The sequence below is a fragment of the Alosa pseudoharengus genome, unplaced genomic scaffold (assembly GCF_046254945.1).
Source record: "Alosa pseudoharengus isolate Yale_2024_CS ecotype anadromous, Long Island Sound unplaced genomic scaffold, YU_APseudo_1.1 YU_APseudo_1.1_scf_10, whole genome shotgun sequence".
NCBI classification, from domain to species: Eukaryota; Metazoa; Chordata; class Actinopteri; order Clupeiformes; family Clupeidae; genus Alosa; species Alosa pseudoharengus.
Window position 1 is genome coordinate 34,256,597 of NW_027468565.1, and position 17,500 is coordinate 34,274,096.

The 17,500-nt window shown below is 44.8% G+C and overlaps 1 protein-coding gene across 3 annotated transcripts in view; it reads left to right on the plus strand.

Annotated features, from left to right (window-relative positions):
- The window catches only part of furinb (furin (paired basic amino acid cleaving enzyme) b), an 83,979-nt gene that overhangs the window by 28,994 nt on the left and 37,485 nt on the right, over positions 1-17,500 (plus strand). For all 3 annotated transcript variants that reach the window (XM_076270563.1, XM_076270556.1, XM_076270546.1), the window contains exons 3-5: positions 10,121-10,219; positions 12,581-12,676; positions 16,158-16,286. In XM_076270563.1, coding sequence (XP_076126678.1) covers positions 10,121-10,219; positions 12,581-12,676; positions 16,158-16,286 — 324 coding nt within the window. The remainder of the gene's footprint in view (positions 1-10,120; positions 10,220-12,580; positions 12,677-16,157; positions 16,287-17,500) is intronic.

Here is a 17,500-nt window from a genome sequence, read left to right on the forward strand (position 1 = left end):
TTCCTTCCTTGTCTTTGTTTCTGTCATATTCCTCTCTTTCTCTCTCTCTCTCTCTCTCTATCTCTCTCTCTCTCTCTCTCTCTCTCTCTCTTCCTTCCACTGCTTTTTTTCTTGTCTTTCACAATATATTTTCTCCATTCTTCTCTTATCCATCTACTGTATTCCTGCCTTTCTGACCACCGTCTCCATTTTCTAGTTTCTTTCCTCTCTTCTTTCAAATCAACCACCCCCTCTTTTTTTTAAATCAATCTCCCACTCCATTTCTGAATCAATAAGCTTACTGGCATTGCCAAAGCATGAAAATCTAAGTTATTAGATGAGGTTTAAATTATTATTATTATTATTAGTAGTAGTAGTAGTAGTAGTAGTAGCAGTATAACCCTCAGGGTATGTTCTGTTGTTCTCTACCTCTCTGGTGGCCCTCATATCTCTCTCCATTTCTCCTCCCTTGTTCTGCAGTTATTCATTTTGTTTGTTTGATCGTTTTCTGCATCTGTCTGTTTCTGTCTACCCTTGTATTCCCTCTATCTTTCCCTCGCTCTCTCGCTCTTTCTATCTCTTTCACTGTCTCTCTCCCTTTGCCTCTTTCCTCTCCCTCTCTCTCTTCTCTGCCTCTTTCCTCTCCCTCTCTCTCTTCTCTGCCTCTTTCCTCTCCCTCTCTCTCTCTTCTCTGCCTCTTTCCTCTCCCTCTCTCTCTTCTCTGCCTCTTTCCTCTCCCTCTCTCTCTTCTCTGCCTCTTTCTTCTCCCTCTCTCTCTCTTCTTTGCCTCTTTCCTCTCCCTCTCTCTCTTCTCTGCCTCTTTCCTCTCCCTCTCTCTCTCTTCTTTGCCTCTTTCTTCTCCCTCTCTCTCTCTTCTTTGCCTCTTTCCTCTCCCTCTCTCTCTTCTCTGCCTCTTTCCTCTCCCTCTCTCTCTCTTCTTTGCCTCTTTCCTCTCCCTCTCTCTCTTCTCTGCCTCTTTCTTCTCCCTCTCTCTCTCTTCTTTGCCTCTTTCCTCTCTCTCTCTCTCTTCTCTGCCTCTTTCTTTCCCTCTCTCTCTTCTCTGCCTCTTTCGTTCCCTCTCTCCTCTGTCTCCTCACCCCTCTGCCAGCCAGTGCAGTTGTCATGTCCTGATTCCTGCATTAAAATGGAAGAGGTCGCTAATGTGTTTGTCAGGGGGCAGAAGTGGCTGGTATCGAATTCTGACACCACTCCACCTCCCTCTTTTTCCCTCCATTCTCTCTCTCACTTTTTCTGTCTCTCTCACACACACACACACACACACACACACACACACACACACACACACACATACTGAATGAATTACACATACAGTACACACACAAACACACACACACACATTCTGACGCAGACACACACGTTCTGACGTAGGCACACATTAAACATAGCCTGCTCTCTCCTCTGTCTCAGTGAGCTGTCTGGTGGCTGTGAGCTGGAGAGTGTGAGCTCTCCTCTCCTCTCCCATCAGAATAACTCAGCCTCTCCTGCTAAATCACATGTGAGCCCAGTGGAGCACAAACGTGTGTGTGAGCAGAGTGGGCCAGAATAGACCAGACACACACACACGCGCGCGCACGCACGCACACACACACATACCCACACGCACACACATACACATACCCACACACACACACACATACCCACACACACACACACAGACACACACACACACATACCCACACACACAGATTGAACGTTCTATTGAACGTTCTATCGAACATATTTTTTATTGATATCGATTACATGTTTATTGCGATACATATCGCTATTGTTTTATCACCCAGCCCTAGACACACACACACATACCCACACACTCACTAATACACACACACACACACACACACACACACACACACACACACACACTTTCACATAGACACTCATTGATTTCATACACACAGTCAGTGCAAAGCAGCTTAAGACAGAAGAGAATGGCAAACAAAAGAGCAGGACACAAAAGCGGATCGGAACACAACAGAATAGACCAGACACACACACACACACACACACACACACACACACATACCCACACACACAGATACACAGACACACACACACACACACAACAGACCAGCACAGAGGGCAGCAGAACGGAGTGGGACTGGCGGCTGCTTCTGAAACTCTGTCTGAGTGTGTGTGTCTGAGTGTGTGTGTCTGAGTGTGTGAGTCCATGCTGTTTGGTTTTGTCAAAATTGCCCAAGGTCCTTTCTAATAGACGACACACTCGCACAGTCACGTCTGCCACATCAGACTAGTCGTGGTCACGTGCACGCGCACACACACACACACACACACACACACACACACACACACACACACACACACAGGCTTCTAATGGGTCTCACTGTCTCTCCCTCTCACTCTCTCTCTCTCTTTCTCTCTTCCTCTCCTTCTCTCTCTCTCTCTTTCTTTCTCTCGCTCCTGTGCGTGTGTGACCTTTATGAGCTGCAGTATTGTTGTACTTTTCGTGCCTTTACTCTGGGTGTATTTGTCTTTTACTTTTTACCTTCATCTAGCTACATGCTCTCTCTCGCTTCCTTGATTTCATTTATTTATTTATTTATTTTATTTGTAATTTGACTGTGCATTGTGACAAACTGATCATGTAGTACTTTGTGTCAAGAATGTAATGAAGAGTTTTTGAAATTCAAAATTCTCTCTCCCCCTCTCTCTCTATCGCTCTCTCTCTATCGCTCTCTCTCTCCCTCTCTCTCTCTATCGCTCTCTCTCTATCGTTCTGTCTCTGTCTCTCACCCACCCTCTACTTATCTCACCGTCACTATCGCTTGAGTGCAACGCTGTATTTTCCCTCCCTCACACACACACACACACACACACACACACACACACACACACACACACACATACTCCTAATACAAATATGTGTACAAACACTCACATATACGCACGGGTACAAACACACACAGACACACACACACACACACACACACACACACACACACAGCTAATATACGGCCGTGGCTCATGGCCTTCTCCTGGTGTGTGCCTATCAGGTCTTTGTACTTGAGGTGTGTGGAGGGGCATGGTGCAGGAGCAGAGTGGAAGCAGGTGTTTGTGTGAGAGACCAATCTACTCTCAGCAGCGCAGTGTCACTTTCTCTCCATCTTTGTCTCGCTTTCTCTCACTCTGTCTCTTTCTCTCTTTCCACCAATCTCTTTTTCTCTTTCTGCCTCCCTTCATGTCTCTCTCTCCCTCTCTCTCTTACACTCTCGCTCTGCCCCATGTTTTCTCTCTCTCTCTCACCTCTCTCTCTCTATCTTTCACTATCCCTCTCTCGCTCGCTCACTGTCTTGCAATTTGGCACTAGGTGCCTCTGGTTTGCTTTTTTTTGTCGCAACTCTGTCCCCAGCTGTCCATCAATTCCCTCTGCATCTGTCCCTTGTCTCACACACACACACACACACACACACACACACACCACACACACACACCCATCTCATTTTTCACACTTCTGAAGTGTGTGTTGTGTTGTGTGTAATCCTTTTCTTGCCTTAATCTACTGTAACTCCAGGATGTCTATTCTGGGCGTCGCTGGTGCGAGGATAATAAAATATGCAGTGTTTACTAATTTGGTTTACATATTCTCTGAGCTCAGTCAGAGATTTAAGACGCACACGGCATTGCACAGATGAGGAGCCTTTTGAATTCAGCAGACACACTCACTATCTCTCTCACACACACATATACACACACACACACACAAACATATTGATACACACACACACACACAGGAGGGAGGCTTAGTTGCACTCGAGGCGGTTCCCCTACTCTTGGACTGCTGTGCATCACTGCAGGTGATGCTGCTGCTTTATCCCAGAACAGCCAATCCTCAAAGGCCCCACACACACACACACTCTAACACAAACACATACACAAACACATAAACTAACACTGGTGATGCAATCACAAACATCAAACAACCCACGCACTTTGGAGACCTGATGCGCCTGAACTGCTGCTACACACTCACACTCACACTCACACACACACTCACACAAGAAAAGAAGAACAGCACACATCAAACCCTTTGTAGCCCTCCTGTTTTGCGCATACACACACAAACAAAACCCTGTGCACACTCACACACTGATGGTGATTCAGGGTGCTATATCTGTGCTCCCAGAACATTAATAGTCTCTTTCCTGCTCTTTCTCTGTAAAGATGCGTGAATTTGCACATTACAACCACACATATGAAATGTATGCTTCTCAGGGTGTGTGTAAAGCTGTTTTGTCTGCTGCTGGAAGTGTCTGTTCATCTTCCTGTCAGCTGAGTGAAACGTCTGTCTCCTTCATTGCCACACATGCTGTATCAAAGCCGCCTAATAGTTGAGGTGAACAAAGTGGCGCTGAATCTAGGCTGCGTTCCATTTGCCTCGTAAGTGATAAACTGGGAACTCAGGATTGTGACTGGGTTCCAGTTGTGTGTAAGGAGCAGACCTCTGAAGTTCGTCTACACAAAGGCTGCCATCTTTACCCATACTGTATAAGAAGATCTGGTATCTTGCGATTTTTCCTACAGGAAAATAACATGAAGAATTTGAATTATTGCACCTTGTTGTTAAACTCTCGCGGGGATGCAATGCAAAGTCTGGAATGCAGACATTTTGCTCTACACAACTTTGTTTTTTGCTACCCCAGAGCTAACTTGCAGTGCAACTTGCCATAGCTAGTTAGCTTCAATTAACACCCGGATCTCCTTATATGGGCAAAGATGGCAGCTTTGGGTCCTTTTTGTAGGTGTATTGTATGTTGTTAGCGATTGTTACCAGACTATTGTGTCTAAAACTGAAAATAAACAATACATTTCTACAGCTCTCATTTACTACTAATTGGCGCAGCCATCTTGGAAATTCAAAGTCTGGGTACTTGGGGTTTGAACGAGCTGACAAGTAGGAATTACGACTTTTGGGCCGTTCCAATCGAAACATATTTGTAACTGGGAAAAACGATTTAGGAGCACAAATGGAACGCACCACTGTTGTGTATCTAATGTGTAGATTTGTGAGATTTTTTCCAGGTTCCACAGAGGTAGTGTGTATCAGGCAATTTTCCACTGTCGGAACTCGCTTCCACATTCTGGAGTAGACCTTTGGCTCCTGAAAATGGGCCTGAAAAGTTCCTGTAGTTGAAAACAGTTCAAATCCAACTGCACACCAGCGCTGAGATGATTGCACCAACACATTCTCTCACTGGTGAAAAAAATGGTAATGGTATCTAACAGGCTTGTGCAAAATTTAGAATTGAATTGAGAATGTCTCCTAAATTCCAATTCAATTCTTGAATTTGAATTGAGGTCAAAGACAAGATCTATGATTACAAATTGAATTTGAATTAAAGGAATTAGAATTAAATTATATTAATTATATTATGATATTATAAATTATATTATAGAATTATATTAATTATCTAAGTCTAGTGTTTAACAATGAAGCTTCACAGTATCAGATATGATTGCATCAAATACACAACTTTATAACTTACTTATAACAGTAACCAATTACATTTCCAAAGTAACCTTCCCAACACATTCTTTCTGTTGTGTGAATGAAATTTCCTTGAATTGCCATGAATTTAATTCCACTTTCTGTCATTTAAATTCAAATTAAACTTCCTGTGTGGCCAAGGCAGTTCAATTCATGAATTGAATGGAGGCCAATTCTTAAATTCTGAATTTTGCACAAGCCCGGTATCTAAGTAATTGAACATACAGTATGAAGCGGAATGCCCCTCACTCATGTGCTGTGGTGCTGTCTGCTTAAAGGTGCCGGCCCCGCTAAAATGGCCCACAAGTTCCTGCATTAGGTAGAAACGCACATTATGTCTTCTCCTAGATGTGTATTTGAGAATATGCCCGGTAGGGGCGGCGCTGGAGAAAAAAAAGTGTCTCTGCTCAGTCAAGCAAGGACCTCGAGGGGAACTATCTGGGGTTGGACGTGATGTTCAGCTCGGAGTAATTTGAGGACAGTCGTTTTGGGGAGAGTGTCTCCAACTTAGTGCCTTACGGTCAGCTCTGTGGGGACAGCAATGTGTGTGTGCGTGTGTCTCTCCTAATTGATGCCTCGCAGGAGCAGCACCCGTGGTAGAGTGTGTGTGTGTGTGTGTGTGTGTGTGTGTGTGTGTGTGTGTGTGAGTGTCTGGTCTTGTCCCCTGTTAGGACTGGGCCTGTAGAGGTGTGTAAGTGTGCCGTATCTCCAGAGATTTTCATTTGTCTCCATCTCGGCCGTGAACTGTCAGACATGTACAGTGTGTGTGTTAATCTTCCAGCGGTGTCACATGCTGATAAGGAACATTATTATATCCACACACACACACACACACACTCAGCAGTCAGTGCTCCTTCCTGTCTGACTCTCTGGCTTGCAGCCGGCCTGGGTCCTCCCGAGATGGAGAGAGTGTGTGTGTGTGTGTGTGTGTGCGTCTCTGTGTGTGTATGCACGCTCATGCATACTGAGATAAAGATATGTTTCCCTCTCTCTGGCAGCCTCTTGTTTGTCTGTGTGTGTGGGAGAGAGAAGAAACAGTATTTGAGGTTCACATATGAATGTTGTGTGTACGTGTGTCTGTGTGTGTGGAAGAGAGGAGACAGCATTTGAGGTTCACATATCAGTGTATGTGTGTGTGTGTGTGTGTGACTGTGTGTTATGGTAATATGGATTTCCACCTGCTGTTCCTGAGCCTCCCCAGGCTCTGGGGGGCCCTGGATGAAGGCCCTGGAGTCTATACAAGGTCATCTGAACCTGCTGAGGTTAGACCTGATGAGGAAGACTATTCCTCTTGACTATATCTAGGATGAACATCTCTACCTGTGAGTGTGTGTGGCCGTGCCTGTGTGTGCGTGTGTGTGTGTGAGATAAAGAGAGACAGAGAGAGAGAGAGAGAGAGAGCACTCACTGATTGACCTGGTCTACACAAGGTCATCCACCCCTGCCAAGGCTAAGCACGATAAGAAGACTCCTCATGATTGTATCTGAAATGAAGATCTACCTGTATACAGTGTGTGTGTGTGTGTGCATGCGCCAATTGTTTTTGTGTGTACGTGCACATTTCTGTTGTGTGTGCTTACCTGCGTACTTGATTGAGTGTATGTGTGCTTATCTGTGTGTGAGTGTGTGTGTGTGTGTGTGTGTGTGTGTGTGTGTCTAAATGTGTTTGTTTGTGTTTGTGTGCTTATCTGTGTATAAGTGTGTGTGTGTGTGACAGAAGGAACCAGTGCTGGCTGGCTGGCTGGCCCCTACTCTGCTGCGCTCTGCAGGGGTAGCAGCACTTTAGCAGAAGCGTCTCCACCTCTCTGGGAGATTAAAAGAAGAGTGACATCCTGTGGATTGGCTGAGTGCTTTTGGGTAATGGGAAACGATAGCGATATGTGCTGAGCTCTACAGTCCCACCACACCCACAGATGCACAGAGAGAGAAGGGGCTTTTTTGGATGGTGTCACTCTCTATCTCTCTCTATTTCTCTCTTTCTCTCTCTCTATCTCTCTCTCTCTATCTATCTATCTCTCTCTCCATCTCTTTTTATCTGTTTTGCTCACTGAGGGGGGCTACATTGTAATTTTTTAAGGTGTTTTTGATCCATACCATGGTTCAATAAAAGGGGTTTTAAAATTCTCTCTCTCATCACTCCTCTCTCCCTTTCTTTCTCTCTCTGTCTCGTCCTCTCTCTGTCTCTCACCCCCCTCTCTTTCCCTTTATTTCTGTCTCTGTTACTTCTCTTCTCTCTGTGTCTCTCTCTCCTCTTCTCCAAGTCTCTGCCACTCCCTGGCTGTGGGGGTCTATTGTGTGAATTGTAGTCTCAGCAGGAGCATTTTGATAAGTGTCCCTCATGTCACAAATCAGCGCTCTCATATCCCAGTGCATTTGCACCTGGAAGGGAGGGTGAGAAGGGGACAGAGTGAAACAGAGGGAGGGAGGGAGAGAGAGAGAGAGAGAGAGAGAGGGAGAGGAAGAGAGGCAATATGGAGGTGAGAATAAAGCCTATTTCAATCTCTGTAATACTCTTTGCATCAGAGAGCAGCTCTACAATATCCTCACTCACGTCATCATATGTGTCCATATGTGTGCATACTTCTGACTTTGTTGAGAGTCTGAAGTCTGAAATCCTGAGGTTGTGTATTTGTTGAGAATGGGTGAATGGTGTGTGTGTATGTGTGTGTGTGTGTGTGTGTGTGTGTGTGTGTGTGTACACACACATGAGCTCCATTATGGAGTTTGTTCCACTCAGAGGACTTAAAGGGCATTGTTCAGCAGTGCAGCCTGGTAAGTACACACACTACCAGAGACACACTTCTACATCCACAGACATGCAGACAGACAGACACATACACACACACTCCCACACACAGAGACACGCGCACACACACACACACACACACACACACACACACACACACACACACACACACACACACACACACACACACACACACACACACACACACATCTGCATTCTATCCACACTCATCTGTCGATCGACACTCCCCCCAGTGCTACAGCCTCAGTGAAAAGCTCTTTAGTGGAGATAAATGACTCAACTTTTCTCATGAAACTTTTAACCAGCATCCTCCATGCCCCTCGTTGCCATGACGCACTAGGATTACAAATGCTTATGTGACCTGACTACAGCTCCGGTCGCCATGGCCCTAAAGGACAACAAGCCCTGTGTGTGTGTGTGTATGTGCGTGTGTGTGGGAGTGTGTGTGTATGTAAGCATGTGCACTGTCCACTGATATTCGTCATGTGTTCATGGCCCCTAGAGATCAGAGGTGACCAGGGCCATCCGAGTGGGTGGCCAATACTCCGAGATGCTTGATTTTACCAGAGAATGTACGTCAAAACACACTTCACTACAATACACCACCAACCCTTCAGAGGCACTTCTCTCTCTCTCTCTCTCTCTCTCTGTCTCTCTCTCTCTTTCTCTGTTTCCCTCCATCTCTCATAAAACTCCACCTCCTCTTTTCTCACACTCACACACACTGTCTCTCTTTCTCACTTCCTCCATCTCCCACTCTCTCTTCACACCCCCCTCCCTCCCTTCTCTCTCTCTCTCTCTCCACTGTTCCTCTTTCAGCTGTAGATTAGTGATCTTGTAGAGTGGTCCTCCTGAGTCTTGCTGTGCTGCTGCCAGTCACTGGAAAAAGTGAGAGAGTGTGTGTGTGAATATACATGTTTGTGTGTGTGTGTGTGTTTGTGCTTGTGTATTTGTGGGCAACGTGTGTGTTTGTGGCAGTGTGTGAGTGAAAGTGACAAGGATGTTGTGTGTCCTCCTACATAATGGAGAAGTCTGTAATGACCTTTTTCTCTGGAGGAAATGCAACGTCATTTCACCTCTCTTAGCCCCTTTACCCCTCAAAATCTCTCTCTTTTTTTCTCTCTCTCACACCCTCTCCTTGTCTCTCTCTCCTTCTATCTCCACACTCTCTCTCTTCTCTCTTTCCACCTCATTCACTCTCTCTTCTCCTCTCATTTCCTCTCCTCCCATGTTTCTGCCTCATTAGGAACTTTTAGAGAGCCATGGCCTCTCTGAATCTCAGAGGACAGTCTGCTTGCCCAGCGCCCTTGGTTTACTTTCCGGAGTGTAAACACATAGACGCGCACGCACACACACACACACATACACGTACACACACATACACACGTACACGCACACGCACACACTCTCTCTTTCACACACACACACACACACACACACACACACACACACACACACACACACACAGAGAGAGTCCACAACTAAGACAGCACTGGAGAGACTATGGTAGTGGTGAAGCAGCAAGCTTTAGCTTGTCCTGTCTGAAAGCACGAGGCATTTATGTTGTCTGCTTGAGCCAGATGGTCTGCAGTCTGCACTCATGGTCTTTTAATGGGCTCAGGTACTGTACATGTGTGCCCGTGTGTGTGTGCATACTGAAAGATGGCTGAACATATGTGTATTGAGAGAGAGAGGGATTGAAGTGCTTTAGTGGATGTGCAGGGGGATTTGTGTGCGCATGAATGGTTGTATGACATCATGGGGTTTGGTAGCTGTGTGAATATATCAGCCCTGTGACAATTCCCTCTCTTTCTCTCTCTCCATCTCTCTCCCCCTTTCTTTTCTTGTAGGTATTTGGTGATTACTATCACTTCCAGCATCACTCTCTGGTGAAGAGATCTCTCTCTGCTCATCGGGGACTTCATGTTCGACTGTGCTCCGAACCACAGGTACACATACACACACACACACACACACACATACACTCACAAACACACACACACGCACACACATACAGACATATACACACACATACAGTCAAGATGAAGGGAGTTACAAGTCCAGTATAGATATGAACACATTGTACACACACAGTGAGTAAGCTGTATGTGTGTGTTTGTGTACATAATATGTACATGTAGGATATACACACACAGTACCATCAGTACCAATCCATAACAAAGGGACTCACACAAACATCCATACCAAAGGGAATCATAGGTTTTGACATATTTGCTTACTGGTGCACAAACACACACACACACACGCACACACACATCCATACCAAAGTGAATCGCATACACACGTGCATCAGTACCAAAGGGAATCATAGATTTGGACATATTTGCTTACAAGTACAAATGCACACTCACATACACACACATCACACACACACACCAGTACCATCTGTGCCAAAGGGAATCATAGATTTGCAAACAGGTTCAAAGAACATGTAAGCAGAGGCAGATACACAAACTCGGATCACAGTCCAAATGCAAAACCCTTGCATGCCTGTGTGTTTCTCTCCAACATCAGCTGCCTCCAGAAGCACAAGACACAAGACAGCCATACACATCTGTTTTTCTCTATTATTATGTTTAATGTGAATGTTCACAGCAAAGATTTTTGAATTTCCCCTTGGGTATCAATAAAGTATCTATCTATCTATCTATCTATCTATCTATCTATCTATCTATTTATCTATCTATCTAGATCTTAGAGCAGAGCTTAGATCTTAGCGCTCTACAATCTTTGGTTTACAGGTCTTGTGGTGCTTGTAGGATTTTATGAAAGGATGTTACTCCTAACATAGAGGGGGGGGGGGTGTATTCCTTTTGTTACCGTTGTTTTGTTTTTGTTTGAGTAATGAAATTCAGGTAGCAATTAATACACTACTCACAAAAAGTTAGGGATATTCAGCTGGGTGAGATTTTGGGATGAACCTAAAATCCACTATAATCTTTACAGGTGAACTTAATATGACTTTTAATGTAAACTTTTGAATACGCATCTCCAACAGTTCAATGTGTCAGTACTTTCTGTACTGAAACATTCAATTTCCCCCGAAAGCCAGATATCCCTAACTTTTTGTGAGTAGTGTACAGTAAGTGCTTAAGAACAGTTCACCTGAAGTGGGTTCGACATGGGCATTGCATAGTCGCTAGAACTAGATCATAGCTGCTGCGGCCAGCTCGAGTATGAATACAGATGCCTAAGCCAGTGTGCCTCAGTGCCTTGTAATCTATGGTGACTTCAAAGAGTTCATCCGGTATTGGTGTCATGGCTGTAAACTCAGGTGCTCTTGGTTGGATTACTCTCTGAATTATGTGGCCTCTGTAGAAGTATTTCTTCTCTCTATCTGCACTCCCATAAAAGGCCTCTCTGCAGAAGTGATGCGCAGGCTACAGGTTCAGAGAGATGCATAGAACATGGGGGAGCTGTGATGAGGTGTGAGTTACGGGGGGGGGGGGGGGGGGAGCCTGCCCGGGATATACCCTGCAGTTACATTTACACACACACACACACACACACACACACACACACACACACACAGTTATGCACACGTGTACGCGCGCACACACACACACACAGAGAGAGAGGCACAGAGAGGGAGAGCTCAGACCAGAGAAGATGCTGAGAGGGAGTTTTGCCTATGGCTACTAATAGGATTTCCTCTCGTCCTCACCACAGCTGGTGCTCCTGTTGCTGAGAGGAAGCTTCTAGGAGCTTCTACTGTATAATGGAAAGGCCTTACATCTCCACACATCTCCTCTTTCATATCACTTTTATCTCTTTCTCTCTCTCTCTTTCTCTTCTGTGTGTTTCTCTTTGCTGTCTGTCTCTCTACTGTTTACTACTTTCATCCGTCCTTTTCTGTTTCTTTCTCCCTCTATCTGATCTTTGCTCTGAGGACTTCTGACTAAGAGAGTATTTTTAGTGCTCTGTGGAAACATGCTGCCGGGGCAGTCAGGCTTGCCTAGTTACTCATGTGGGAGAGCACAAGAGTGTGTGTGTGTGTGTGAGAGAGAGAGAGAGAGAGCGAGATAGAGAGAGTGTGTGTGACATAGAGAGTGAGAGAGAAAGTGTAGACTGCTTCAGTAGGCAAACAATTGCTTAAGGGCCTCTTTTGTCGTAGTATGTGTACTGATGTGTTGATGTGTGTGTGTGTGTGTGTGTGTGTGTGTGTGTGTGCATACGTGTGTGTGTGTGTGTGTGTGTGTGTGTGCATACGTGTGTGTGTGTGTGTGTGTGTGTGTGTGTGCATACGTGTGTGTGGGTGTGCATACGTGTGTGTGTGTGTCTGTATTCAGGTGCTGTGGCTGGAGCAGCAGGTGGTGAAGCAGAGAAGGCGGAGGCAGGTGTTCACTGAGCCCTCTGACCCAAAGTTCTCCCAACAGTGGTACCTGGTGAGTGCACACATAGCCCAACCAGAACCGACCAGTCCGGGTCCACACTAGCCAGACCAGACCAGACCAAACTAGAGTGACTCCAGAGCTCAACCAACCAAAGCAGAGTAGATCTATTATTGCAGATCAAAGCCAGCTAGAGGCTCTCCAGATCTCAGCTTACTGAAGCAGACTAGATCTACTCTAACAGACCAGACCAAACTAGAGTCAATTCAGAGCCCAACTTACCACAGCTTTGCTAAACCATTCACTCTATACATACTTTTTCCATATAGACCACACTATCAAGATATACTGTGATGGCCAAATCCATACAAACGAATCCAAGCCAAATCCATATTTACCAGTCCAGATTATATCCATTCTATCTACCAGTCCAGATTATATCCATTCTATTGCCACCATGCTTAACAGTAAACTAAAACTACTAACTAACTAGACCAGACCAATACATCCCTAACCAGACCTTGCCAAACACACACTAACTAGACCAGATCAGATCTACATAAATCAGACCTGAGGGCAGAAGAAAGACTTCCAACCAATGACCAACCTTTTCTCTTGTTATTTCCCCCCAATTTTCTTTAATTGTAGGTTGTTGATTACTTCAGACTTCTCAATAAAGCAAAGTTTGTGACTCTGCATTTATCAGGCTGCTGTCAGCATCGTTTCCGTGAATACAATAGCTGTTAATAAACCAAACAACACCTTGTGTGCGTGTATCTTTCCTCACAGTCGGCTGCGGAAAGGCCACATTTGTTTTGCTTGTCCTGGTTTCACCTCTAATTAGCATTTATTGGACTCAGAGAGAGAGAGAGAGATGGAGAGAAATGGACTCAGAGAGAGAGAGAGAGAGAGAGAGAGAGAGATGGAGAGAGATGGGCTGGGGGGATTGACAGGAAGGCAGATAGGCAAAGCATTTTACACGGAAATTGAAACCAAGAGCACTGCACAAGTAACACCTTTCATAGTTTTAACCGTGTTGGGCTCTCGGTTTCAGCACCAAGTTTAACACACACACACACACACACACACACACACACACACACACACACACACACACAGCCAATGGGTGTGCTCCTGTCAACAGCAGTAGTAGTCAGCACATTCTCAAGTTGAAACGTCGAGACTGAATGTTACGCTGTAGGGAAGTGAATTGTTAAACTGCTCTGAAAGCCTCATTGAAGGGTCAACCTCAAAGTTTCTAGTGGACGCTCACTGAGTATTTTACCTCAGGCTTGTACTTAAGACCTTGCCCGTTATCAGAATTGTATTAAATGTGCATAGATGTACTGTATGCAGACATACATCATGAGGAGAGACTGAAACAGACAGAGACCAGTCAGAAGGAGAATGTGACAAATACAGTTGACCTGACAGAGCTACACACCTGGCTACTGCTCACTGAATTTTTTGATGCCGCACAGCCATGGTCTTGAAAGCTACAGTAGCAATACTGGGTTTTCTTGTGAAATCCACCCACAGCTTGACGTATAAAGGCGCATTTCTCTCCTTTTTGAACTGTAACTTCAATGGCGGTCCTCACCTCCTCTGTAAACCACTTTGGATAAAACTGTCAGCTAAATGAATGAATAAATAAATGTTAATGTTAATGTTAATGTCTGAGTCTGCAGTCGAGTATCTGCATACACTGAGATTCACAGTTACAAAAGGTTACACAGTTGACTACGTAACGTTTTGGGCCCTAGCCCTTTATCAGATATAATGTCTGTGTCTGATGAAGGGCTACGGCCTGAAACGTTACGCGTGGTGATATACCATTAAAAAAAAAATGCTAAGGAGCAGATTCTGGTGTGCGGACTCATCGTTCTTATCTTTGCATCTGCTTTTCTGTCCAGCACCCAGTATTTATCGTTTTTGGATGTGCGTGCTGTATATTTGAAATCTCTTACACAGTTGACTAAACATGTACATGTTTTCTGGGCTGTGTTTAGACCAAATTCCTCAGTGGCCGACCTGACCTTAGACGAGTGGTGTAACATCTGACTCTAGACTAGCAGAGATGCTCTTCACATCTCCCACAACTCTCTAGTGAGTGCTAATGTAGCACTTAACTCCACATGTGCGCTCATATCCTAGTCAGGTGTCAGTAAACAACTAAAACAAATGGTTGTTGCAGGAGGGATGGTGTACGTTTGCTTGTATGCACATGGGGAAGTGAGATCTGATCACAGTGACACATTTGGAGCCACCACCACCCCCCCTTCCCCCCTCATCCCCTCAGAACATAAATCTCTTCTGCCCCCTGAGTATGATGTGAGCTGCTTTTGGGATGCTTGTGAGGGAGGCATCATCCATCTGCCCCCCCCCCCCCCCTCTGCCCTGCCCCACCCCACCCCTTCCCCCTGCCTCAGCCTCCCCGTGTGCATATCCCCCACTGATCCCCAGCTGTGGCTGTCTGGAGAGCCGCTGCTCGCTGACCTTTTCCCAGCATTTAGAGGCCTGTTAGGAGATGATAGCCGCGCTAGCGAGAGACGTATTAACCCTCGTCCATCCTCCTGTCCCTGTCTCCGCCAACCTATCAGATTTTAAAAGGGGTCCAAATTCCTCTGGGTTCCCTCAATGCCTGGGATGCTGTTTCACACACCAAGCACGGGCTGGTATTTTATTTTATTTCTCTCCCCTATTCCCCTGCGCTGGCAGCAAAGTAGCTTCATTTCATTTCATCTTTCTTTTAATACGTTTATAATTAAACTAGTCAAGCACAGCGTCCTTGCAGTTTGAAGCTCTGCAGCATTTCCCAACTTTTTTCATCTTTAGGAAAAGGACAACCTGCCAGGTGGCGATAAGCATCGAGCTGTAGAAAAAAGATGCTGTGTGTGTGTGTGTAGATGAGAGAGAGTGACTGATTATATTTCTGTCTGTTGTATGCTTTAAAAACAGTTTCTTTCTAAATAGCCATGCCAATAAAGTCTATTGAATTTAATTGACTGACTTTGTGGGTGCATGTGTGGCTGTGTGTTTTATGACAGCGCATCTATTTGAACGTGTGCGTGTGTGTGTGTGTGTGTGTGTGTGTGTGTGTGAATAGCATTGTGACATGAATAGTTGTTGTCAGCAGTCTAAGCATAGAAGTATCACAATCCTAATGTGAAGGAGGCGTGGGTGTAGCACTACACCGTGGCTTGAACGTGTTGTTTTTCTCCAGTCTAACCAGAGCTACCGCGACCTGAACGGGAAGAAGGCTTGGGCATAATCATCATCCGAACGATGCGTGTGTGTGTGTGTGTGTGTGTGTGTGTGTGTGTGTGTGTGTGTGTGTGTGTGTGAATAGCATTGTGACATGAATGTGTTTTTTTTTCTCCAGTCTAACCCGAGCTACCGGTCCTAAATTGGGAAGGAGGCTTGGGCATAGCGCTACACTTCGAAAGGCGTAGTCATCATCCGAACGATGCGTGTGTGTGTGTACAGTGTGTGTGAGAAAATAGCATTGTGACATGAATGTGTTGTTTTTCTCCAGTCTAACCCGAGCCATCGCGACCTGAATGTGAAGGAGGCGTGGGCACAGGGCTACACTGGGAAGGGTGTAGTGGTCACTATCTTGGATGATGGCATAGAGAAGGACCACCCTGACCTGGCAAAAAACTACGTGAGTCGAGGATCCTCATGACTGTCAGTTTAGGGAGTGTGTGTGTTGTTTGTGTGGGAGAAAATTGCAATGAGTCTCTGTGTATGTGTGCCTTTCTGTGGTTATGTACATTTATACGTAGTGCCAGTGGGGTCATGTGTTTGTGTTTCTGTGTGTGTCTGTGTCTGGGGTGTGTGTGTGTGTGTGTTAGAGCCAACCGATGTGGAATTTTCGAGGTCGATACCGATTTCAAAAACCGATAAACGATAAATCGGACGATATGTATTTTAAACGAACACAATGAAAAAATTTACCCTAATATTTAGTATATTGAACAGTTCTGATCAAGGTGGAACATTGTGTTTAAATAGGCCTAACAAACTGGTATCCTAATGAAAGGCTCTTATGCAATAAATTATGTAATAATTATTATATATATATAATATCGTCAGGTCTTTGTTCTTATATGTGATAAACACCAGTGCTATGATAACTTTCTAGGTATTTCCTTTATGGGTTAAGATTGTGTTAGATACTGTTTGTGTTTTTTACACAACGATTACAGCATTAAACATGCAATACTTGGAAATCGGATTGGATTGTGTGATTGGAAAGGACACTGCTTCAGCCATATCCGCATTTCAGGTGCGGCTCAGACTGCACTGTAACCGCATACCAACTAGACACCTATTTGTTTCTGCTTGACACGAGCTGTTCTGTGCAGAAATACTTTGAAAAGACCATTTGATAGTCATCATTTGTGTTTAAAAGGGGATGTGGAGGCTACATGAGCACTATAAAGGAGTAGAAATACCAACCAAACTCTGAAAAAGAGGTGTCTAAAAGTGAGGACAAATGGGGCGGGGTGCTAGTAAAAACGTCAACATAAGCTTGTTACACACCACATTAAGTGTGATACTTAGTGCAATTGGGAAGGAAAACTGCATAATGTAAGATAAAGTCTATACTCTAAATATGATTTGTATGTTGTCATTTTGCTGACAGCGCCACCTGACAGCGACATGTCACTTCCTATTATATTAGCCTCCACCACTCAACCAATACTAACATTATTTTAATGTTGGAGGTGATGTTAAGCTGGACAGACAAAACTGGACATTTAGATGAAGGTTCAGTATTTGGCTTTTGTTTACTTAATTAAAAAATAATTACCAGCCATTATAAACACTGATACCGATAGATTGGCAAATAGCTAATAACGGCGGATAATATTG